This window comes from Pleurodeles waltl, chromosome 7 (assembly GCF_031143425.1).
Source record: "Pleurodeles waltl isolate 20211129_DDA chromosome 7, aPleWal1.hap1.20221129, whole genome shotgun sequence".
NCBI classification, from domain to species: Eukaryota; Metazoa; Chordata; class Amphibia; order Caudata; family Salamandridae; genus Pleurodeles; species Pleurodeles waltl.
This window is the reverse complement of record NC_090446.1, coordinates 1,555,091,787-1,555,116,367: the sequence shown is the minus strand read 5'-3', so window position 1 is coordinate 1,555,116,367 and position 24,581 is coordinate 1,555,091,787. Positions and strand designations below refer to the sequence as shown.

At 49.0% G+C, this 24,581-nt stretch overlaps 1 protein-coding gene across 2 annotated transcripts in view; it reads left to right on the top strand.

Moving 5' to 3' along the window:
* LOC138247473 (phospholipase A2 inhibitor and Ly6/PLAUR domain-containing protein-like) overlaps window positions 1–24,581 on the top strand; it is a 725,203-nt gene that overhangs the window by 655,082 nt on the left and 45,540 nt on the right. For both annotated transcript variants that reach the window (XM_069202094.1, XM_069202093.1), the window contains exon 3: window positions 19,130–19,270. In XM_069202094.1, the coding sequence (XP_069058195.1) occupies window positions 19,130–19,270 (141 nt within the window). The remainder of the gene's footprint in view (window positions 1–19,129; window positions 19,271–24,581) is intronic.

Genomic DNA, 24,581 nt, shown 5'->3' with positions numbered 1-24,581 from the left:
TTACAGTTTGACTTCTTAATTCTCTCGTTCAGGTTCCTGAAAACCATTTATTTTAAATTATTTCTTTTCTTTTGTCATAGGGATATTATTAATGGTACGCTGGCGCCCTCGGCTGGTCACAATAATTAATGCAGGGGGTTTTGTTTCCAAAACCACGGTGAAAAGCTACCAATTAAAAGCACCTCCGAGTGGTTTCCAGACTGTGTGCGGCGCCCCTGGCTAATTTTGACGGCGCACCAAGGAGCCGCGGCGCACAGTTTGGGAACCACTGCCCTAGTATATGGTACTGAGGTACCCAGGGTATTGGGGTTCCAGGAGATCCCTATGGGCTGCAGCATTTCTTTTGCCACCCATAGGGAGCTCTGACAATTCTTGCACAGGCCTGTCACTGCAGCCTGAGTGAAATAACGTCCACGTTATTTCACAGCCATTTTACACTGCACTTAAGTAACTTATAAGTCACCTATATGTCTAACTTTTACCTGGTAAAGGTTAGGTGCAAAGTTACTTAGTGTGAGGGCACCCTGGCACTAGCAAGGTGCCCCCACATTGTTCAGGGCCAATTCCCCGGACTTTGTGAGTGCGGGGACACCATTACACGCGTGCACTACATATAGGTCACTACCTATATGTAGCTTCACAATGGTAACTCCGAATATGGCCATGTAACATGTCTATGATCATGGAATTGCCCCCTCTATGCCATCCTTGCATAGTTGGCACAATCCCAGGGTCCCAGTGGTCTGTAGCACAGACCCTGGTACTGCCAAACTGCCCTTCCTGGGGTTTCACTGCAGCTGCTGCTGCTGCCTACCCCTCAGACAGGCATCTACCCTCCTGGGGTCCAGCCAGGCCTGGCCCAGGATGGCGGAACAAAGGACTTCCTCTGAGAGAGGGTGTTACACCCTCTCCCTTTGGAAAATGGTGTGAAAGCAGGGGAGGAGTAGCCTCCCCCAGCCTCTGGAAATGCTTTCTTGGGCACAGATGTGCCCAATTCTGCTTAAGTCAGTCTACACCGGTTCAGGGGACCCCTTAGCCCTGCTCTGGCGCGAAACTGGACAAAGGAAAGGGGAGTGACCACTCCCCTGACCTGCACCTCCCCTGGGAGGTGTCCAGAGCTCCTCCAGTGTGCTCCAGACCTCTGCCATCTTGGAAACAGAGGTGCTACTGGCACACTGGACTGCTCTGAGTTGCCAGTGCCACCAGGTGACATCAGAGACTCCTTCTGATAGGCTCCTTCAGGTGTTGCTAGCCTAATCTCTCTCCTAAGTAGCCAAGCCCTCTTTTCTGGCTATTTAGGGTCTCTGTCTCTGGGGAAACTTTAGATAACGAATGCAAGAGCTCATCCGAGTTCCTCTGCATCTCTCTCTTCACCTTCTGCCAAGGAATCGACTGCTGACCGCGCTGGAAGCCTGCAAACCTGCAACATAGTAGCAAAGACGACTACTGCAACTCTGTAACGCTGATCCTGCCGCCTTCTCTACAGTTTTCCTGGTGGTGCATGCTGTGGGGGTAGTCTGCCTCCTCTCTGCACTAGAAGCTCCGAAGAAATCTCCCGTGGGTCGACGGAATCTTCCCCCTGCAACCGCAGGCACCAAAAATCTGCATTACCGGTCCCTTGGGTCTCCTCTCAGCACGACAAGTGAGGTCCCTCGAATCCAGCAACTCTGTCCAAGTGGCCCCCACAGTCCAGTGACTCTTCAGTCCAAGTTTGGTGGAGGTAAGTCCTTGCCTGACCTCGCTAGACTGCATTGCTGGGAAATGCGACTTTTGCAGCTACTCCGGCCTCCGTGCACTTCCGGCCGAAATCCTTTGTGCACAGTCCAGCCTGGGTCCATGGCACTCTAACCTGCATTGCACAATCTCCTAAGTTGTTCTCCAGCGACGTGGGCCTTCTTTGTGCGACTTCGGGTGAGCACCGTTTCACTCATCCTTGTAGTGCCTGTTTCTGGCACTTCTCTGGGAGCTACCTGCTGCTAAGAGGGCTCCTTTCCTTGCTCGACGTCCCCTCTACCTCCTGGTCCAATTTGCTACCTCCTGGTCCCTCCTGGGACACAGCAGCATCCAAAAACGCTAACTGCATGATTTGCAGCTAGCAAGGCTTGTTGGTGTTCTTTCGGCAGAAAAACACTTCTGCACGACTCTACAAGGAGAGTGGGATGAGTCCTCCAAAGGGGAAGTCTCTAGCCCTTTGCGTTGCTGCAGAAACTGCAGCTTCTTCTGTCCAGTAGAAGCTTCTTTGCACCCGCAGCTGGCATTTCCTGGGCATCTGCCCATCTCCGACTTGCTTGTGACTTTTGGACTTGGTCACCTTGTTCCACAGGTACCCCAGATTAAAAATCCATCGTTGTTGCATTGTTGGTTTGTGTCTTTCCAGCATTATTCCTCTAACACAACTTCTTTGTCCTTAGGGGAACTTTAGTGCACTTTGCACTCACTTTTCAGGGTCTTGGGGAGGGTTATTTTTCTAACTCTCACTATTTTCTAGTAGTCCCAGCGTCCCTCTACAAGGTCACATAGGTTTGGGGTCCATTCGTGGTTCGCATTCCACTTTTGGAGCATATGGTTGGTGTTGCCCCTATCCCTATGTGTCCCCATTGCATCCTATTGTAACTATACATTGTTTGCACTGTTTTCTAAGACTATACTGCATATTTTTGCTATTGTGTATATATATCTTGTGTATATTTCCTATCCTCTCACTGAGGGTACACTCTAAGATACTTTGGCATATTGTCATAAAAATAAAGTACCTTTATTTTTAGTATAACTGTGTATTGTGTTTTCTTATGATATTGTGCATATGACACTAAGTGGTACTGTAGTAGCTTCACACGTCTCCTAGTTCAGCCTAAGCTGCTCTGCTAAGCTACCATTATCTATCAGCCTGAGGTGCTAGACACCCTATACACTAATAAGGGATAACTGGGCCTGGTGCAAGGTGCAAGTACCCCTTGGTACTCACTACAAGCCAGTCCAGCCTCCTACACCCACCAACAAGGTCTCCCAGATAAACCACCTTACCCTGCCCTATCTGGCACTTTGAAGCCTTGATAGTGAGGCCTGCCTTTTGCAGGGCCTCCAAAACTTTCCATAGGTGGACCAGGTGATCATCCCAGCTGGAGCTAAAGACAGCTATATCGTCCAAATATGCTGCACTGAAAGCCTCCAGCCCTTGCAGGACTGTGTTCACCAACCTTTGAAAAGTGGCAGGTGCATTTTTCAAACCAAAAGGCATTACTGTAAATTGGTAATGGCCTCCAATGGTTGAAAATGCAGTTTTAGGTTTAGCATCTTCTGACAATTTGATCTGCCAATACCCTGCAGTCAAATCAAAAGTGCTTAGATACTTGGCAGATGCCAGTGTATCTATCAGCTCATCTGCCCTGGGTATAGGGTGAGCATCAGTTTTGGTTACTAGGTTGAGACCTCTATAGTCTACACAAAACCGCATTTCCTTCTTTCCATCTTTGGAATGGGGTTTTGGTACAAGTACCACAGGAGAAGCCCATGGACTTTCAGAGTGCTCAACCACTCCTAGTTCTAACATTTTCTGCACCTCTTGCTTTATGCAGTCCCTGACATGGTCAGGCTGCCTATAGATCTTACTTTTGACAGGTAAACTGTCTCCAGTATCTATAGTGTGCTCACACCAAGAAGTGGTACCTGGCACAGTAGAGAAGAGTTCAGAGAATTGATCTAGGAGATTTATGCAATGGTCTTTCTGCTCAGCAGTAAGACAATCTGCCAAAACTACACCTTCCACAAGAGCATCTTGTTCTGTGGAAGAGAAGAGATCAGGTAGAGGATCACTGTCTTCTTCCTGTCCCTCATCAGTTGCCATGAGCAGGGTGAGATCAGCCCTGTCATAGTAGGGTTTCAGGCGGTTTACATGGAGTACCCTAAGGGGACTCCTTGTAGTGCCTAAGTCAACTAAATAGGTGACTTCACCCTTTTTCTCAACAATTGTGTGGGGACCACTCCATTTGTCTTGGAGTGCTCTTGGGGCCACAGGCTCCAAGACCCACACTTTCTGCCCTGGTTTGTACTGAACCAAAACAGCCTTCTGATCATGCCATTGCTTCTGGAGCTCTTGGCTGGCCTGAAGGTTTTTACTGGCCTTTTTCATATACTCAGCCATCCTTGATCTGAGGCCAAGTACATAGTCCACAATATCTTGTTTTGGAGCTTTTAAAGGTTGTTCCCAACCCTCCTTGACAAGTGTGAGTGGACCCCTAACAGGGTGTCCAAAAAGAAGTTCAAAGGGGCTGAAGCCCACTCCTTTCTGGGGTACCTCCCTGTAGGCAAAAAGGAGGCATGGTGACAGGATATCCCATCTCCTGCGGAGTTTTTCAGGGAGACCCATAATCATGCCTTTGAGAGTTTTATTAAATCTCTCCACCAGTCCATTTGTTTGTGGATGATAGGGTGTTGTGAACTTGTACGTTACACCACACTCCTTCCACATGGCCTTTAAGTATGCAGACATGAAATTGCTTCCCCTGTCTGATACTACTTCCTTTGGGAAGCCCACCCTAGAAAATATTCCTAGGAGGGCCTTTGCCACTGCAGGTGCTGTAGTGGTCCTTAAAGGAATTGCTTCAGGATATCTTGTGGCATGGTCCACTACCACCAAGATAAACCTATTGCCTGAATGTAGGAGGCTGGACTGGCTTGTAGTGAGTACCAAGGGGTACTTGAACCTTGCACCAGGCCCAGTTATCCCTTATTAGTGTATAGGGTGTCTAGCAGCTTAGGCTGATAGATAATGGTAGCTTAGCAGAGCAGCTTAGGCTGAACTAGGAGACGTGTGAAGCTACTACAGTACCACTTAGGGGGTCATTCTGACCCTGGCGGCCGGTGACCGCCAGGGTCACCGACCACGGGAGCACCGCCAACAGGCTGGCGGTGCTCCCAAGGGCATTCTGACCGCGGCGGTTCAGCCGCGGCCAGAAAGGGTAAACCGGCGGTCTCCCCTCGGTTTACCGCTGCCCTACAGAATCCTCCATGGCTGCGGAGCGCGCTCCGCAGCCATGGGGATTCTGACACCCCCTTCCGCCATGCTGTTCCTGGCGGGTCTCCCGCCAGGAACAGGATGGCGGTAGGGGGTGCCGCGGGGCCCCTGGGGGCCCCTGCAGTGCCCATGCCCATGGCATGGGCACGGCAGGGGCCCCCGTAAGAGGGCCCCGCAAAGTATTTCAGTGTCTGCAAAGCAGACACTGAAATACGCGACGGGTGCAACTGCACCCGTCGCACCTTCCCACTACGCCGGCTCCATTCGGAGCCGGCGTCCTCGTGGGAAGGTCGATTTGCCCTGGGCTGGCGGGCGGCCTTTTGGCGGCCGCCCGCCAGCCCAGGGCAAATCCCAAAATACCCTCAGCGGTCTTTTGACCGTGGAGCGGTATTTTGGAGGGGGAACATTGGCGGGCGGCCTCCGCCGCCCGCCAATGTTAGAATCACCCCCTTAGTGTCATATGCACAATATCATAAGAAAACACAATACACAGTTATACTAAAAATAAAGGTACTTTATTTTTATGACAATATGCCAAAGTATCTTAGAGTGTACCCTCAGTGAGAGGATAGGAAATATACACAAGATATATATACACACTAGCAAAAATATGCAGTATAGTCTTAGAAAACAGTGCAAACAATGTATAGTTACAATAGGATGCAATGGGGAAACATAGGGATAGGGGCAACACAAACCATATACTCCAAAAGTGGAATGCGAACCACGAATGGACCCCAAACCTATGTGACCTTGTAGAGGGTCGCTGGGACTATTAGAAAATAGTGAGAGTTAGAAAAATAACCCTCCCCAAGACCCTGAAAAGTGAGTGCAAAGTGCACTAAAGTTCCCCTAAGGACAAAGAAGTTGTGTTAGAGGAATAATGCAGGAAAGACACAAACCAGCAATGCAACAACTGTGGATTAACAATCTAGGGTACCTGTGGAACAAGGGGACCAAGTCCAAAAGTCACAAGCAAGTCGGAGATGGGCAGATGCCCAGGAAATGCCAGCTGCGGGTGCAAAGAAGCTTCTACTGGACAGAAGAAGCTGAGGTTTCTGCAGGAACGAAAAGTGCTAGAGACTTCCCCTTTGGTGGACCGATCCCACTCGCCTTGGAGAGTCGTGCAAAAGTATTTTTCCGCCAAAATGACGCCAACGAGCCTTGCTAGTCGCAAATCGTGCGTTTGGCGTTTTTGGACGCTGCTGGGGCCCAGGAGGGACCAGGAGGTCGCAAATTGGACCTGAAGAGAGAGGGGACGTCGAGCAAGACAAAGAGCCCTCACTGAAGCAGGTAGCACCCGGAGAAGTGCCAGAAACAGGCACTACGAGGATGTGTGAAATGGTGCTCGCCGAAGTTGCACAAAGGAGTCCCACGTCGCCGGAGTCGCCGGAGACCAACTTAGAAAGTCGTGCAATGCTGGTTAGAGTGCCGTGGACCCAGGCTTGGCTGTGCACAAAGGATTTCCGCCGGAAGTGCACAGGGGCCGGAGTAGCTGCAAAGTCGCGGTTCCCAGCAATGCAGCCCAGCGAGGTGAGGCAAGGATTTACCTCCACCAAACTTGGACTGAAGAGTCACTGGACTGTGGGGGTCACTTGGACGGAGTCGCTGGATTCGAGGGACCTCGCTCGTTGTGCTGAGAGGAGACCCAATGGACCGGTAATGCAGCTTTTTGGTGCCTGCGGTTGCAGGGGGAAGATTCCGTCGACCCACGGGAGATTTCTTTGGAGCTTCTGGTGCAGAGAGGAGGCAGACTACCCCCACAGCACGCACAAGCAGGAAAACAGTCGAGAAGGCGGCAGGATCAGCGTTACAGAGTTGCAGTAGTCGTCTTTGCTACTATGTTGCAGGTTTGCAGGCTTCCAGCGCGGTCAGCAGTCGATTCCTTATCAGAAGGTGAAGAGAGAGATGCAGAGGAACTCGGATGAGCTCTTGCATTCGTTATCTCCAGTTTCCCCAGAGACAGAGACCCTAAATAGCCAGAAAAGAGGGTTTGGCTACCTAGGAGAGAGGATAGGCTAGCAACACCTGAAGGAGCCTATCACAAGGAGTCTCTGACGTCACCTGGTGGCACTGGCCACTCAGAGCAGTCCAGTGTGCCAGCAGCACCTCTGTTTCCAAGATGGCAGAGGTCTGGAGCACACTGGAGGAGCTCTGGACACCTCCCAGGGGAGGTGCAGGTCAGGGGAGTGGTCACTCCCCTTTCCTTTGTCCAGTTTCGCGCCAGAGCAGGGGCTAAGGGGTCCCTGAACCGGTGTAGACTGGCTTATGCAGAATTGGGCACATCTGTGCCCAACAAAGCATTTCCAGAGGCTGGGGGAGGCTACTCCTCCCCTGCCTTCACACCATTTTCCAAAGGGAGAGGGTGTCACACCCTCTCTCAGAGGAAGTTCTTTGTTCTGCCATCCTGGGCCAGGCCTGGCTGGACCCCAGGAGGGCAGATGCCTGTCTGAGGGGTTGGCAGCAGCAGCAGCTGCAGTGAAACCCCTGGAAGGGCAGTTTGGCAGTACCAGGGTCTGTGCTACAGACCACTGGGATCATGGGATTGTGCCAACTATGCCAGGATGGCATGGAGGGGGCAATTCCATGATCATAGACATGTTACATGGCCATATTCGGAGTTACCATTGTGAAGCTACATATAGGTAGTGACCTATATGTAGTGCACGCGTGTAATGGTGTCCCCGCACTCACAAAGTTCAGGGAATTGGCTCTGAACAATGTGGGGGCACCTTGGCTAGTGCCAGGGTGCCCTCACACTAAGTAACTTTGCACCTAACCTTTACCAGGTAAAGGTTAGACATATAGGTGACTTATAAGTTACTTAAGTGCAGTGAAAAATGGCTGTGAAATAACGTGGACGTTATTTCACTCAGGCTGCAGTGGCAGGCCTATGTAAGAATTGTCAGAGCTCCCTATGGGTGGCAAAAGAAATGCTGCAGCCCATAGGGATCTCCTGGAACCCCAATACCCTGGGTACCTCAGTACCATATACTAGGGAATTATAAGGGTGTTCCAGTAAGCCAATGTAAATTGGTAAAAATGGTCACTAGCCTGTTAGTGACAATTTGGAAAGACATGAGAGAGCATAACCACTGAGGTTCTGGTTAGCAGAGCCTCAGTGAGACAGTTAGGCACCACACAGGGAACACATACATATAGGCCACAAACTTATGAGCACTGGGGTCCTGACTAGCAGGGTCCCAGTGACACATAACAAACATACTGAAAACATAGGGTTTTCACTATGAGCACTGGGCCCTGGCTAGAAGGATCCCAGTGAGACAGTGAAAACACCCTGACATACACTCACAAACAGGCCAAAAGTGGGGGTAACAAGGCTAGAAAGAGGCTACTTTCTCACACTGAAGCAGTAGGCGGGTCAAGGGGCCAACTATGTCAACCCCTACCCTTTCAAAGGGAACCCCAACCACAGGCAGTGGAATAAGGGGTGCCTTTGGTGTTCCACCTGTCTTTCCACTGGCTTGACAGGTTTCACAGGACTTACAAAACTCTTTTGTGTCCTCAGACATCCTAGGCCAATGAAACAAGGGAACAAGCCTGTCCCAAGTTTTCATTTGTCCCAGATGTCCTGCTAGGGGAATGTCGTGAGCAAGAGTTAGGAGGAACTTTCTGTACTTCTGAGGGATCACTAATCTCCTGGCAGCTCCAGGTTTAGGATCCCTTGCCTCAGTGTACAAGAGGTTGTCCTCCCAGTAAACTCTGTGAGAGTCACTGACATCCCCATTAGCCTGTTTGACAGCTTGCTGTCTTAGACCCTCTAATGTGGGACAGGTTTGCTGTGCCACACTCAGCTCCTCCCTGGCAGGCCCCCCTTCACCCAAAAGCTCAGCAGTGTCTGCTTCAAGCTCCTCTGGTGTAGGTTCTGCACAGGGAGGGAATTCTTCTTCCTCAGAAGTTGAATCCACTTTAGTGGGAGGGATAGTAGGAAGTGGTTTGATTCTACTAGCCCTAGCTTTAGGGAGCACTTGGTCCATTGTTCCAGGATCCAAGCTTCCATGTCCTTTTTGCGTTTTGGCCTGAGCCCTGGTTAAAGCAAAAATATGCCCTGGGATGCCCAGCATTGCTGCATGGGCCTCCAACTCCACATCTGACCAAGCTGATGTCTCCAAATCATTTCCTAGTAGACAGTCTACAGGTAAATCTGTGGCTACCACAACTTTCTTTGGACCAGTAACCCCCCCCCCAGTTGAGATTAACAACAGCCATGGGGTGGCTAAGTGTGTTGTTGTGAGCATCGGTTACTTGGTACTGGTGACCAAGTAGGTGTTGTTCAGGGTGGACCAGTTTCTCTATGACCATAGTCACACTGGCTCCAGTGTCCCTGTAGGCCTGAACCTCAACACCATTTATTAGGGGAAGCTGCTTGTACTTATCCATATTAAGGGGACAAGCAACTAAGGTGGCTAAATCAATAGCCCCCTCAGAGACTAACACAGCCTCTGTGGCCTCCCTAACAAGGCCAACCCCAACTAAGTTACCAATAGTGAGCCCAGCTACTCCCTTGGATTGGCTATTAGTAGGTTTCCTCCCACCACCACTGCTATTAGTAGGGACACTAGGGGTAGCAGTAGGGGTTGTAGTGGTAGGAGGCTTGGTGCATTTCTTTGGACAACTGGGATCTGTTGTCCAATGGCCTTTTACTTTACATAAATAGCACCATGGTTTCTTTTCTTTGTTTTGATTAAAGGAGGATTTGACCCACCACCCCCACCAGAGTGTTTTTGTGGGCCTGAGGAAGACTCATTTTTAGATTTGTCCCCACCCTTGTCAGAAGACTTACCATCCTTCTTTTTGTTGCCATCTTTGTCACCCCCTGTATGAACTTTTCTGTTCACCCTTGTTCTGACCCATTTGTCTGCCTTCTTTCCCAATTCTTGGGGAGAGGTCAGATCAGAGTCCACCAAGTACTGGTGCATCAAATCAGACACACAATTATTAAGAATATGCTCTCTCAGGATTAAGTTATACAGGCTGTCATAATCAGTAACTTTACTGCCACGTAACCACCCCTCCAAGGCCTTCACTGAATGGTCAATGAAATCAACCCAGTCTTGTGAAGACTCCTTTTTGGTCTCTCTGAACTTTATTCTGTACTGTTCAGTGGTTAAGCCATAACCATCCAGGAGTGCATTCCTAAGAACTGTAAAATTATTGGCATCACTTTCTTTCACAGTAAGGAGCCTATCCCTACCTTTTCCACTAAATGATAGCCATAGGATAGCAGCCCACTGCCTTTGAGGGACATCCTGTACAACACAGGCCCTCTCAAGTGCAGCAAACCACTTGTTAATGTCATCCCCCTCCTTATAAGGGGGAACTATCTTGTGCAGATTCCTAGAATCATGCTCTTTTGCAGGATGACTATTGGGAATACTGCTGCTGCCACCATGGGTTTCTAAACCCAGTTTCTGTCTCTCCTTCTCTACTTCTAAGGACTGTCTATCCAAATCCAGCTGTTGCTTCTTGAGCTTCAGTCTGGTTTGTTCCACTCTCAATCTATTGAGCTCCCTTTCTAACAATCTGTCATCAGGGTGGGTGGGAGGGACATGTCTTGAAACAGAAGTATGGTGAGAATGGACAGAAGGAGACCTGTCCCTTACAGAGGGAACCCTAACAGCTTGGCTGACAGTGTAATGGGAGAGCACATCATCTGTATGATGTGACTCCACCTCAGTACCAACTATGCTATACTGTCTTGTAATGGGAAGGCTAGGAAGTTTCTTTCCTGAACCTTTACCTGGGGGAGTCCCTGGATCAGATTGGGAACCATTAGCTACTTTTTCAACAGATGGGGCACTTTTAGCCTTATCTTGTTCTCTAAGCATGTTAAGTAACAATTCCAAGGAAGGATTCTTCCCTACACTCAAACCTCTCTCTATGCAGAGACTCCTTGCTCCTTTCCAGCTAAGGTGATCATATGAAATCTTAGACAGGTCAACATTTTGGCCTGTGCCAGACATTTTTAGAGAGAGTTAAAGTGATAGAAAAAGAGAAAAAAGTTTTCAGAACTTTTTAGAAAGACAGAAAAAAACTTTTTTAACTTTTAAGAACTTTTTGAAAGTTTAGAAGTACTTTTCAGCACTTTAGAAAAGAGGAAATGCAAAACTTTTTAGCTATGTGTACACACACTGAACTTGTTTTGTATATTTTTCTCTTATGAAAAGTACAATGACAAGAGTGGTAAGTAGTCTCAAAGCACTTATCCCACCGCTGCACAACCAATGTAGGAGGCTGGACTGGCTTGAAGTGAGTACCAAGGGGTACCTGCACCTTGCACCAGGCCCAGTTATCCCTTATTAGTGTATAGGGTGTCTAGCAGCTTAGGCTGATAGATAATGGTAGCTTAGCAGAGCAGCTTAGGCTGAACTAGGAGACATGTGAAGCTACTACAGTACCACTTAGTGTCATATGCACAATATCATAAGAAAACACAATACACAGTTATACTAAAAATAAAGGTACTTTATTTTTATGACAATATGCCAAAGTATCTTAGAGTGTACCCTCAGTGAGAGGATAGGAAATATACACAAGATATATATACACAATAGCAAAAATATGCAGTATAGTCTTAGAAAACAGTGCAAACAATGTATAGTTACAATAGGATGCAATGGGGACACATAGGGATAGGGGCAACACAAACCATATACTCCAAAAGTGGAATGCGAACCACGAATGGACCCCAAACCTATGTGACCTTGTAGAGGGTCGCTGGGACTATTAGAAAATAGTGAGAGTTAGAAAAATAACCCTCCCCAAGACCCTGAAAAGTGAGTGCAAACTGCACTAAAGTTCCCCTAAGGACAAAGAAGTCGTGTTAGAGGAATAATGCAGGAAAGACACAAACCAACAATGCAACAACGATGGATTTCCAATCTAGGGTACCTGTGGAACAAGGGGACCAAGTCCAAAAGTCGCAAGCAAGTCGGAGATGGGCATATGCCCATGAAATGCCAGCTGTGGGTGCAAAGAAGCTTCTACTGGACAGAAGAAGCAGAGGTTTCTGCAGGAATGAAAAGGGCTAGAGACTTCCCCTTTCATGGACCAAGCCCACTCGCCGTGGAGAATCGTGCAGAAGTGTTTTCCCGCCGAAAGAACGCCAACAAGCCTTGCTAGCTGCAAATCGTGCGGTTAGCGTTTTTGGATGCTGCTGTGGCCCAGGAGGGACCAGGAGGTCGCAAATTGGACCAGGAGGTAGAGGGGACGTCGAGCAAGAGAAGGAGCCCTCTTACCAGCAGGTAGCTCCCAGGGAAATGCCAGAAATAGGCACTACAAGGATGCGTGAAATGGTGCTCACCCGAAGTTACACAAAGGAGTCCCAAGTCGCCGGAGACCAACTTAGAAAGTCGTGCAATGCAGGTTAGAGTGCCGTGGACTCAGGCTTGGCTGTGCACAAAGGATTTCCACTGGAAGTGCACAGGGGCCGGAGTAGCTGCAAAAGTCGCGGTTCCCAGCAATGCAGTCTAGGGAGGTGAGGCAAGGACTTACCTCCACCAAACTTGGACGGAAGAGTCACTGGATTGTGGGGGTCACTTGAACTGAGTTGCTGGATTCGAGGGATCTCGCTCGTCGTGCTGAGAGGAGACCCAAGGGACCGGTAAAGCAGCTTTTTGGTGCCTGCGGTTGCAGGGGGAAGATTCCGTCGACCCACGGGAGACTTCTTCGGAGCTTCTAGTGCAGAGAGGAGGCAGACTACCCCCACAGCATGCACCACCAGGAAAACAGTTGAGAAGGCGGCAGGATCAGCGTTACAGAGTTGCAGTAGTCGTCTTTGCTACTATGTTGCAGTTTTGCAGGTTTCCAGCGCGGTCAGCAGTCGATTCCTTGGCACAAGGTAAAGAGAGAGATGCAGAGGAACTCGGCTGAGCTCTTGCATTCGTTATCTGAAGTTTCCCCAGAGACAGAGACCCTAAATAGCCAGAAAAGAGGGTTTGGCTACCTAGGAGAGAGGATAGGCTAGCAACACCTGAAGGAGCCTATCAGAAGGAGTCTCTGACGTCACCTGGTGGCACTGGCCACTCAGAGCAGTCGAGTGTGCCAGCAGCACCTCTGTTTCCAAGATGGCAGAGGTCTGGAGCACACTGGAGGAGCTCTGGACACCTCCCAGGGGAGGTGCAGGTCAGGGGAGTGGTCACTCCCCTTTCCTTTGTCCAGTTTCGCGCCAGAGCAGGGCTAAGGGGTCCCTGAACCGGTGTAGACTGGCTTATGCAGAAATAGGCACCAAAAGTGCCCATGAAAGCATTTCCAGAAGCTGGGGGAGGCTACTCCTCCCCTTACTTCACACCATTTTCCAAAGGGAGAGGGTGTAACACCCTCTCGCAGAGGAAGTCCTTTGTTCTGCCATCCTGGGACAAGCCTGGCTTGACCCCAGGAGGGCAGAAACCTGTCTGAGTGGTTGGCAGCAGCAGCAGCTGCAGTGAAACCTCAGGAAGGGCAGTTTGACAGTACCAGGGTCTGTGCTACAGACCACTGGGATCATGTGATTGTGCCAACTATGCCAGGATGGCATAGAGGGGGCAATTCCATGATCATAGACATGTTACATGGCCATATTCGGAGTTACCATTGTGAAGCCACATATAGGTAGTGACCTATATGTAGTGCACGCGTGTAATGGTGTCCCCCACTCACAAAGTCAGGGAAATTGGCCCTGAACAATGTGGGGGCACCTTGGCTAGTGCCAGGGTGCCCTCACACTAAGTAACTTTGCACCTAACCTTTACCAGGTAAAGGTTAGACATATAGGTGACTTATAAGTTACTTAAGTGCAGTGTAAAATGTCTGTGAAATAACATGGACGTTATTTCACTCAGGCTGCAGTGGCAGGCCTGTGTAAGAATTGTCAGAGCTCCCTATGGGTGGCAAAAGAAATGCTGCAGCCCATAGGGATCTCCTGGAACCCCAATACCCTGGGTACCTCTGTACCATATACTAGGGAATTATAAGGGTGTTCCAGTAAGCCAATGTAAATTGATAAAAATAGTCACTAGCCTGTTAGTGACAATTTGGAAAGAAATGAGAGAGCATAACCACTGAGGTTCTGATTAGCAGAGCCTCAGTGAGACAGTTAGTCACTACACAGGTAACACATTCAGGCACACTTATTAGCACTGGGGCCCTGGTGAACAGGGTCCCAGTGACACATACAACTAAAACAACATATATACAGTGAAAAATGGGGGTAACATGCCAGGCAAGATGGTACTTTCCTACAGTGATGCAGTTCTTTAGTGCCTGCGGTTGCAGGGGGAAGATTCCGTCGACCCACGGGAGATTTTGTAGGAGGCTGGACTGGCTTGTAGTGAGTACCAAGGGGTACTTGCACCTTGCACCAGGCCCAGTTATCCCTTATTAGTGTATAGGGTGTCTAGCAGCTTAGGCTGATAGATAATGGTAGCTTAGCAGAGCAGCTTAGGCTGAACTAGGAGACGTGTGAAGCTACTACAGTACCACTTAGTGTCATATGCACAATATCATAAGAAAACACAATACACAGTTATACTAAAAATAAAGGTACTTTATTTTTATGACAATATGCCAAAGTATCTTAGAGAGTACCCTCAGTGAGAGGATAGGAAATATACACAAGATATATATACACAATAGCAAAAATATGCAGTATAGTCTTAGAAAACAGTGCAAACAATGTATAGTTACAATAGGATGCAATTGGGAAACATAGGGATAGGGGCAACACAAACCATATACTCCAAAAGTGGAATGCGAACCACGAATGGACCCCAAACCTATGTGACCTTGTAGAGGGTCGCTGGGACTATTAGAAAATAGTGAGAGTTAGAAAAATAACCCTCCCCAAGACCCTGAAAAGTGAGTGCAAAGTGCACTAAAGTTCCCCTAAGGACAAAGAAGTCGTGTTAGAGGAATAATGCAGGAAAGACACAAACCAACAATGCAACAACTGTGGATTTCCAATCTAGGGTACCTGTGGAACAAGGGGACCAAGTCCAAAAGTCACAAGCAAGTCGGAGATGGGCAAATGCCCAGGAAATGCCAGCTGCGGGTGCAAAGAAGCTTCTACTGGACAGAAGAAGCTGAGGTTTCTGCAGGAACAAAAACGGCTAGAGACTTCCCCTTTGGTGGACGGATCTCTTTCGCCGTGGAGAGTAGTGCAGAAGTAATTTCCCTCCGAAAGAATGCCAACTAGCCTTGCTAGCTGCAATTCGTGCGGTTAGCGTTTTTGGATGCTGCTGAGGCTCTGGAGAGACCAGGAGATCGCAAATTGGACCAGGAGAGAGAGAGGACGTCGAGCAAGAAAAGGAGCCCTCTCAGCAGCAGGTAGCACCTGGAGAAGTGCCAGAAAGAGGCACTACGAGGATGCGTGAAACGGTGCTCACCCGAAGTCAGACAAAAGAGTCCCACGTCGCCGGAGACCAACTTAGAAAGTCGTGCAATGCAGGTTAGAGTGCCGTGGACCCAGGCTTGGCAGTACACAAAGGATTTCCGCCGTAAGTGCACAGGGACCGGAGTAGCTGCAAAAGTCGCGGTACCCAGCAATGCAGCCCAGCGAGGTGAGGCAAGGACTTACCTCCACCAAACTTGGACTGAAGAGTCACTGGACTGTGGGGGTCACTTGGACAGAGTCGCTGGATTCGAGGGACCTCACTCGTCGTGCTGAGAGGAGACCCAAGGGACCGGTAATGCAGCTTTTTGGTGCCTGCGGTTGCAGGGGGAAGATTCCGTCGACCCACAGGAGATTTCTTCGGAGCTTCTGGTGCAGAGAGGAGGCAGACTACCCCCACAGCATGCACAAGCATGAAAACAGTCGAGAAGGCGGCAGGATCAGTGTTACAGAGTTGCAGTAGTCGTCTTTGCTACTATGTTGCAGGTTTGCAGGCTTCCAGCACGGTCAGCAGTCGATTCCTTGGCAGAAGGTGAAGAGAGAGATGCAGAGGAACTCGGATGAGCTCTTGCATTCGTTATCTAAAGTTTCCACAGAGACCCTAAATAGCCAGAAAAGAGGGTTTGGCTAACTAGGAGAGAGGATAGGCTAGCAACACCTGAAGGAGCCTATCACAAGGAGTCTCTGACGTCACCTGGTGGCACTGGCCACTCAGAGCAGTCCAGTGTGCCTGCAGCACCTCTGTTTCCAAGATGGCAGAGGTCTGGAGCACACTGGAGGAGCTCTGGACACCTCCCAGGGGAGGTGCAGGTCAGGGGAGTGGTCACTCCCCTTTCCTTCGTCCAGTTTCGCGCCAGAGCAGGGCTAAGGGGTCCCCTGAACCGGTGTAGACTGGCTTATGCAGAATTGGGCACATCTGTGCCCAAGAAAGCATTTCCAGAGGCTGGGGGAGGCTACTCCTCCCCTGCCTTCACACCATTTTCCAAAGGGAGAGGGTGTAACACCCTCTCTCAGAGGAAGTCCTTTGTTCTGCCATTCTGGGCCAGGCCTGGCTGGACCCCAGGAGGGCAGATGCCTGTCTGAGGGGTTGGCAGCAGCAGCAGCTGCAGCTGCAGTGAAACCCCAGGAAGGGCAGTTTGGCAGTACCAGGGTCTGTGCTACAGACCACTGGGATCATGGGATTGTGCCAACTATGCCAGGATGGTATAGAGGGGGCAATTCCATGATCATAGACATGTTACATGGCCATATTCGGAGTTACCATTGTGAAGCTACATATAGGTAGTGACCTATATGTAGTGCACGCGTGTAATGGTGTCACGGGACTCACAAAGTCCGGGGAATTGGCCCTGAACAATGTGGGGGCACGTTGGCTAGTGCCAGGGTGCCCTCACACTAAGTAACTTTGCACCTAACCTTTACCAGGTAAAGGTTAGACATATAGGTGACTTATAAGTTACTTAAGTGCAGTGTAAAATGGCTGTGAAATAACGTGGACGTTATTTCACTCAGGCTGCAGTGGCAGGCCTGTGTAAGAATTGTCAGAGCTCCCTATGGGTGGCAAAAGAAATGCTGCAGCCCATAGGGATCTCCTGGAACCCCAATACCCTGGGTACCTCAGTACCATATACAAGGGAATTATAAGGGTGTTCCAGTAAGCCAATGTAAATTGGTAAAATTGGTCACTAGCCTGTCAGTGACAATTTGAAAGAAATGAGAGAGCATAACCACTGATGTTCTGATTAGCAGAGCCTCAGTGAGACAGTTAGTCACTACACAGGTAACACATTCAGGCACACTTATGAGCACTGGGGCCCTGGTGAACAGGGTCCCAGTGACACATACAACTAAAACAACATATATACAGTGAAAAATGGGGGTAACATGCCAGGCAAGATGGTACTTTCCTACAAGGTGCTAAGGGGAGGGCGTTTGTTTATTCCTTATACACAGATAATATCACAGTTACGCATACAGATGGAACAAATGACAAACGCGGACGTTGGATTTTTGTAGCTTTGATGGGGTCATATACACATTTCACAGGACACATCAGTAGGAAGGGTTTCATGTATTCATTCTGCAAACAATGGAGTTACAGCTTCTGAGCCAATGGGGGCAGCAGTTGCACATGACTGGATGCAGTGGCAGGTACAGTGACATAAGGGATATCACTTATTGATAATGGGCCACGGATGCCATTTGTGGGTGGCAGTAGATATATACCTATACTCACTAATCATAAATGCCATTGTGGATCACCTTCTAACAATGATTAGTATGGTGTGGTAATCCAAAGATACCATTTAGGTACTACTTTCAATGCTGTCATGCAAACATGTTTGAGATGATATTTTGGAATTCCTGCATACATGTGTCAGTTCAACCTAGGGACCTTGGACACTACTTTTTGTTAATGCGCTTTGCCTTGCACTCAATACACAACCATTGTTTGCTGGCACATGCCTAACACTGTCTTCTTTGTGGCTGAACTGAAGACATGCAACAAGTCAGAGAACATAGTGGAGGAAGTACTGTTGTCTGAGGAAGGGGTGAAGGGTGGGCAAATGTGTGACCTGAGTTCATCACCTGGTAGATCCATTGACACTTCAATATTGGTAAATTATCCTTCATTTTACCTGTCTCCTCTCATCTTGCCATTTGTTTGTGAGGTTCCCAGGGTGCATACGTGCCCCCCTAAATCATTCACATTTTGGTCACGAACTGCCACGTGGCCACCTTTCCACTAAACTGAGGGTGAGCAGAAACAGAGAAGTTGTTTGTTGTAGGGGTCAGTAACAAAGGGGCATGTTTATGAGAAGTTTGTGCCACTGGAGCATAATGTTTTTTTATGCTCCATATCTATGAGGCCGCGCAAAGCCACTTTGCATAGCTTTGAATGGCCTCATAGATATGGAGTAAGGCAAGGCAGAGAAAGTCACTGTGTTGCCTTACTCTGCGCCAGGGAGATGTTCCATGGGCATTGTACTGGGTTTTCCCACCAGTGGATTTTGATGCTACCCAAACCCAAATCACATAAACCTGGAGCAGTGCCAAAACATGAGGCCTCCCCAAGCAGGCCTAACAAGCATAAATATTTTCATTTCTCCTCACTTTTTCCCCCCTTTCTGCGGCACATGTATAAAGAGAAAAATGCCTCTCAGGAATGGTTTTGTGCAGGAAGGTGCCCCTTCCTGCACAAACACAATCCTGCATTCACCGCAGGTCCCCTACGCCATGGTGCAAGGGTACCTGTGTTGGTGCTAGGCAGCCAATTGTGCGCCAGCGCAGGGGGAAAGGACAGAAATGCACGTATTTCATAAACATGGTGCATTCCTGCCTTTTCACATTCTGGTCGGGCAGCGCAGCGAGAAGACTTGCGACTTACGCCAATTCCCCATAAATATGCGCCAACGTTTCTGCAATGCCTGTCTTTTCATCAGTGAAGTTCCTCTTGCAGTTGAGTCTGCACCTTAGAGGCTGCTGAAGGCCTCTGGACTCACACCATCACGCATCAGAAGGAAGAGAGATCAGAGAGAATGGGCTGTGCTTAGGTGTGCTGCACTGTTGCCTGATGCCCTGTTCTTTGTTATTTGTATTTCTATGCAGTACAGGTGGATAACTCTGCCTCTGTCCCATAAGGGAAGCTACACATTAAAAACACCATATTATTACCACTAAATGTCATTCTTAATTACAATAACTATATGTTTTGTGATTTCTTGCAGATGGCAAGATGCTCATGGTCTTCAAGGGCTGTGCCACGGCCTGCAAGGACCTTTACATAACTGAGACTATCACCACTGGCCGAACCACGATCCAACGAGTCTGCTGCGACTCAGATTATTGCAACAATGACCAGATGGAGAGTGAGTGGTTATCGATCCATGCTCCTCTGCTTTCTCCCTCTCTCCCCACTCACCTGCTTTTAGCTTTTCCATTTCCCATTACCTCCTGTTTTACAGTCTCTCGTTGTTCCTAATCTTCAGCCTCCAGCATCATGTTACCCATTTCCTCACTTTTTCCTCATTTTGCATGTTTCCAATTGTTCTTGTTTTTTTTTCCTTCTCCTTCTCTATTTCTCCCCCCCTATTTTATGCTCTTTTCAGTATCTCTCCCCTGTCTACACCCCTACCTTAGCGCATCGCCTTTTATCCTATTGCATCTATAGTCTTCCTCGTCTACTCCTCACCCTCCATTTGCTGACCTTCACTCTTCTTTCTCTCTTCGGCTTCCTCTCATTTCTCTCCTCCTCTCTTCATTGTAGGAGGCTGGACTGGCTTGTAGTGAGTACCAAGGGGTACTTACACCTTGCACCAGGCCCAGTTATCCCTTATTAGTGTATAGGGTGTCTAGCAGCTTAGGCTGATAGATAATGGTAGCTTAGCAGAGCAGCTTAGGCTGAACTAGGAGACGTGTGAAGCTACTACAGTACCACTTAGTGTCATATGCACAATATCATAAGAAAACACAATACACAGTTATACTAAAAATAAAGGTACTTTATTTTTATGACAATATGCCAAAGTATCTCAGAGTGTACCCTCAGTATGAGGATAGCAAATATACACAAGATATATGTACACAATACCAAAATATGCAGTAATAGTATTAGAAAACAGTGCAAACAATGTATAGTTACAATAGGATGCAATGGGGACACGTAGGGAGAGGTGCAACACAAACCATATACTCCAAAAGTGGAATGCGAACCACGAATGGACCCCAAACCTATGTGACCTTGTAGAGGGTCGCTGGGACTATTAGAAAATAGTTAGGGTTAGAAAAATAGCCCACCCCAAGACCCTGAAAAGTGAGTGCAAAGTGCACTAAAGTTCCCCAAAGGACATAGAAGTCGTGAAAGGGGAATTCTGCAGGATAGACACAAACCAGCAATGCAACAATGATGGATTTCCAGTCGAGGGTACCTGTGGAACAAGGGGACCAAGTCCAAAAGTCACAAGCAAGTCGGAGATGAGCAGATGCCCAGGAAATGCCAGCTGTGGAAGCAAAGAAGCTGCTACTGGGATGTAGAAGCTGAAGATTCTGCAGGAACGACAAGGGCTAGAGACTTCCCCTTTGGAGGATGAATCCCCCACGCACTGGAGAGGTTTGTGCAAATGTGTTTTCCTGAAGAAAGACCGCCAACAAGCCTTGCTAGCTGCAAATCGTGTGGTTAGGGTTTTTGGATGCTGCTGTGGCCCAGGAGGGACCAGGATGTCGCCAATTGCGTCTGGGGACAGAGGAGGCATTGAGCAAGACAAGGAGCCCTCTCAGCAGCAAGCAGCACCCGCAGAAGTGCCAGAAACAGGCACTACAAGTGTGCGTGAAACGGTACTCACCCGAAGTCACACAAAGGAGTCCCACATAGCCGGAGGACAACTTAGGAGGTCGTGCAATGCAGGTTAGAGTGCCGTGGACCCAGGCTGGACTGTGCACAAAGGATTTCCGCCGGAAGTGCACGGAGGCCGGAGTAGCTGCAAAAGTTGCAGTTCCCAGCAATGCAGTCTGGCGTGGGGAGGCAAGGACTTACCTCCACCAAACTTGGACTGAAGAGTCACTGGTCTGTGGGAGTCACTTGGACAGAGTTGCTGGATTCAAGGGACCTCGCTCGTCGTGCTGAGAGGAGACCCAGGGTACCGGTGATGCAGTTCTTTGGTGCCTGCGGTTGCAGGGGGATGATTCCGTCGACCCACAGGAGATTTCTTCGGAGGTTCTAGTGCAGAGAGGAGGCAGACTACCCCCACAGCATGCACCACCAGGAAAACAGTCGAGAAGGCGGCAGGATCAGCGTTACAAGGTCGCAGTAGACGTCTTTGCTACTTTGTTGCAGTTTTGCAGGCTTTCAGCGCGGTCAGCAGTCGATTCCTTGGCAGAAGGTGAAGAGAGAGATGCAGAGGAACTCGGATGAGCTCTTGCATTCGTTATCTAAGGAATCCCAAGAGACAGAGACCCTAAATAGCCAGAAAAGAGGGTTTGGCTACCTAGGAGAGAGGATAGGCTAGCAACACCTGAAGGAGCCTATCAGAAGGAGTCTCTGACGTCACCTGATGGCACTGGCCACTCAGAGCAGTCCAGTGTGCCAGCAGCACCTCTGTTTCCAAGATGGCAGAGGTCTGGAGCACACTGGAGGAGCTCTGGTCACCTCCCAGGGGAGGTGCAGGTCAGGGGAGTGGTCACTCCCCTTTCCTTTGTCCAGGTTCGCGCCAGAGCAGGGCTAAGGGGTCCCTAAACCGGTGTAGACTGGCTTATGCAGAAATGGGCACCATGTGTGCCCATGAAAGCATTTCCAGAGGCTGGGGGAGGTTACTCCTCCCCTGCCTTCACACCATTTTCCAAAGGGAGAGGGTGTAACACCCTCTCTCAGAGGAAGTCCTTTGATCTGCCATCCTGGGCCAAGCCTGGCTGGACCCCAGGAGGGCAGAAACCTGTCTGAGGGGTTGGCAGCAGCTGCAGTGAAACCCCAGGAAAGGCAGTTTGGCAGTACCAGGGTCTGTGCTACAGACCACTGGGATCATGGGATTGTGCCAACTATGCCAGGATGGCATAGAGGGGGCAATTCCATGATCATAGACATGTTACATGGCCATATTCGGAGTTACCATTGTGAAGCTACATATAGGTAGTGACCCATATGTAGTGCACGCGTGTAATGGTGTCCCCGCACTCACAAAGTCCGGGGAATTGGCCCTGAACAATGTGGGGGCACCTTGGCTAGTGCCAGGGTGCTCTCACACTAAGTTACTTTGCACCTAACCTTTACCAGGTAAAGGTTAGACATGTAGGTGACTTATAAGTTACTTAAGTGCAGTGGTAAATGGCTGTGAAATAACGTGGACGTTATTTCACTCAGGCTGCAGTGGCAGGCCTGTGTAAGAATTGTCAGAGCTCCCTATGGGTGGCAAAAGAAATGATGCAGCCCATAGGGATCTCCTGGAACCCCAATACCCTGGGTACCTCAGTACCATATACTAGGGAATTATAAGGGTGTTCCAGTAAGCCAATATAAATTGGTAAAATTGGTCACTAGCCTGTTAGTGACAATTTGAAAGAAATGAGAGAGCATAACCACTGAGGTTCTGATTAGCAGAGCCTCAGTGAGACAGTTAGGCACCACACAGTGAACACATACATATAGGCCACAAACTTATGAGCACTGGGGTCCTGACTAGCAGGGTCCCAGTGACACATAACAAACATACTGAAAACATAGGGTTTTCACTATGAGCACTGGGCCCTGTCTAGCAGGATCCCAGTGAGACAGTGAAAACACCCTGACATACACTCACAAACAGGCCAAAAGTGGGGGTAACAAGGCTAGAAAGAGGCTACTTTCTCACATTCATTGTATACTTTTTTATCACCGCCCTTCTTGACATCCGTTCTCTTTTCTGTTCATCCTTGCGTTCTGCGCCCCTTCCCCCGCTTCCTAACTCCAGTAATTTCCCACCTCCTTTTCATTTTCTCTTTTCCTTCTTCTGCTCACCTCCCCCTAGTTTCGAACCAATCGTCCGTGAAGGGAACCCTGCCAAGAACACCTGGCATATAGCAGAGATGCCTGATTTCTGGACATAATTCCAAATCCATAGGAGCATCTAACAGATAAAAATCATTCGCCGTTCTATCACCCGTTTGAATTTAGCATTTCCTCTAAGCTTTTCATTGTCTCTCAAATCCAAGGGAAAGTTGCCACGTCGTCGAGACCCTATCTGTGTGAGCCAGTGAACTACTGGACCTGGGGAATTCCACTACGAGAACTATTTCCAAAACAGAGTTATGGATTTTGGGGGCCCTAGGCCAAATATATTTGGGGGGAGGTGAGAAAGTAGCCTCTATCTAGCATGGTTAGCCCTATTTTTGGCCTGTTTGTCAGTATGCTTGACCATGTCACTGGGATCCTACTAACGAGGACCCCAGTGCTTATGCTCTCTCTTTTCCCAAATGTGTCACCACATACTGGTAACCCAGTAGTTCATCCCAAATTGGCATACTGGTGCCTCCTTATAAGTCCCTTGTATATGGTACTTAGGTACGCAGGGCATCGGGGTTCCAGGGGATCCCTATGGGCTGCAGCATTACTTTTGACACCCATAGGGAGGCCATGCAAAGGTTTCTGCAGGACTGCCATTGCAGCCTGCGTGAAATGGTGCATGCACCCTTTCATAGCCATTTTCACTGCACCAGGTCACTTATAAGTCACCTATCTGTCAGGCCTTCAAACCCTGATGGCTGGGTAAAAAGTACCTGTGTGTGAAGGCGCCCCTGCACTAGCAGAGGTGCCACCACGTTGTCCAGGAACATTTTCCCAGACTTTGTGAGTGCAGGGATGCCATTTTACACGTGCACTGGACATAGGTCAATACCTATGTCCAGCTTTACAATGGTAACTCCGAACATGGCCATGTAAGGTGTCTAACACCTGGGAATTGTACTTTACTACTGATTCCAGTATTGGTTTTACAATTCCCTGCACTCTGGGGGTTCCACAGTGGACCCCCGGTACTGCCATGCCAGCCTTCTGAGGTTTTCAGGCAGCCCCAGCTGCTGCCACCTTACAGACAGGTTTCTGCCCTTCTGTTGCTTAAGCAGCTCAAGCTCAAAGAGGCATTTCCTTTTGGAGAGTGGTGTTACACCCTTTCCCTTCGGAAATAGGTGTTACAGGCATGGTAGGGGTAGACTCCCAGAGCCTTTGGAAATGCTTTAAAGGGCACAGATGGTGCCCTCCTTGCATAATCCAGACTACACAGGTTTAAGGACCCCCAGTCCCTGCTTTGACCAAAACTGGACAAAGGAAAGGGGAGTGACCACTCCCCTGTCCATCACCACCCCAGGGGTGGTGCCCAGAGCTCCTCCAGAGTGTCCTTGGGTTTTGCCATCTTGGATTCCAAGGTGGCGGGGCACTCTGGGAGCATCTGAGTGGCCACTGCCAGCAGGTGATGTCAGAGCCCTCCCCTGAAAGTTGCTTACCTGTGTAGCTGACCAATTTCCCTTTCAGGGATATTTAGGGTGTCTCCTCTGGGTGTTTCCTCAGAATCAGATTGCAAGATCCTCTGCATCCTTTACTTCATCTTCTACTGATGAAACTGTATCTGGAACCTCCAGGAACTCTACAAACTGCATCAAAGAAGCAAAGACGACTTCTGCAACATTGTATCTTCAGCTCCTGCCAGCAACTGCAAC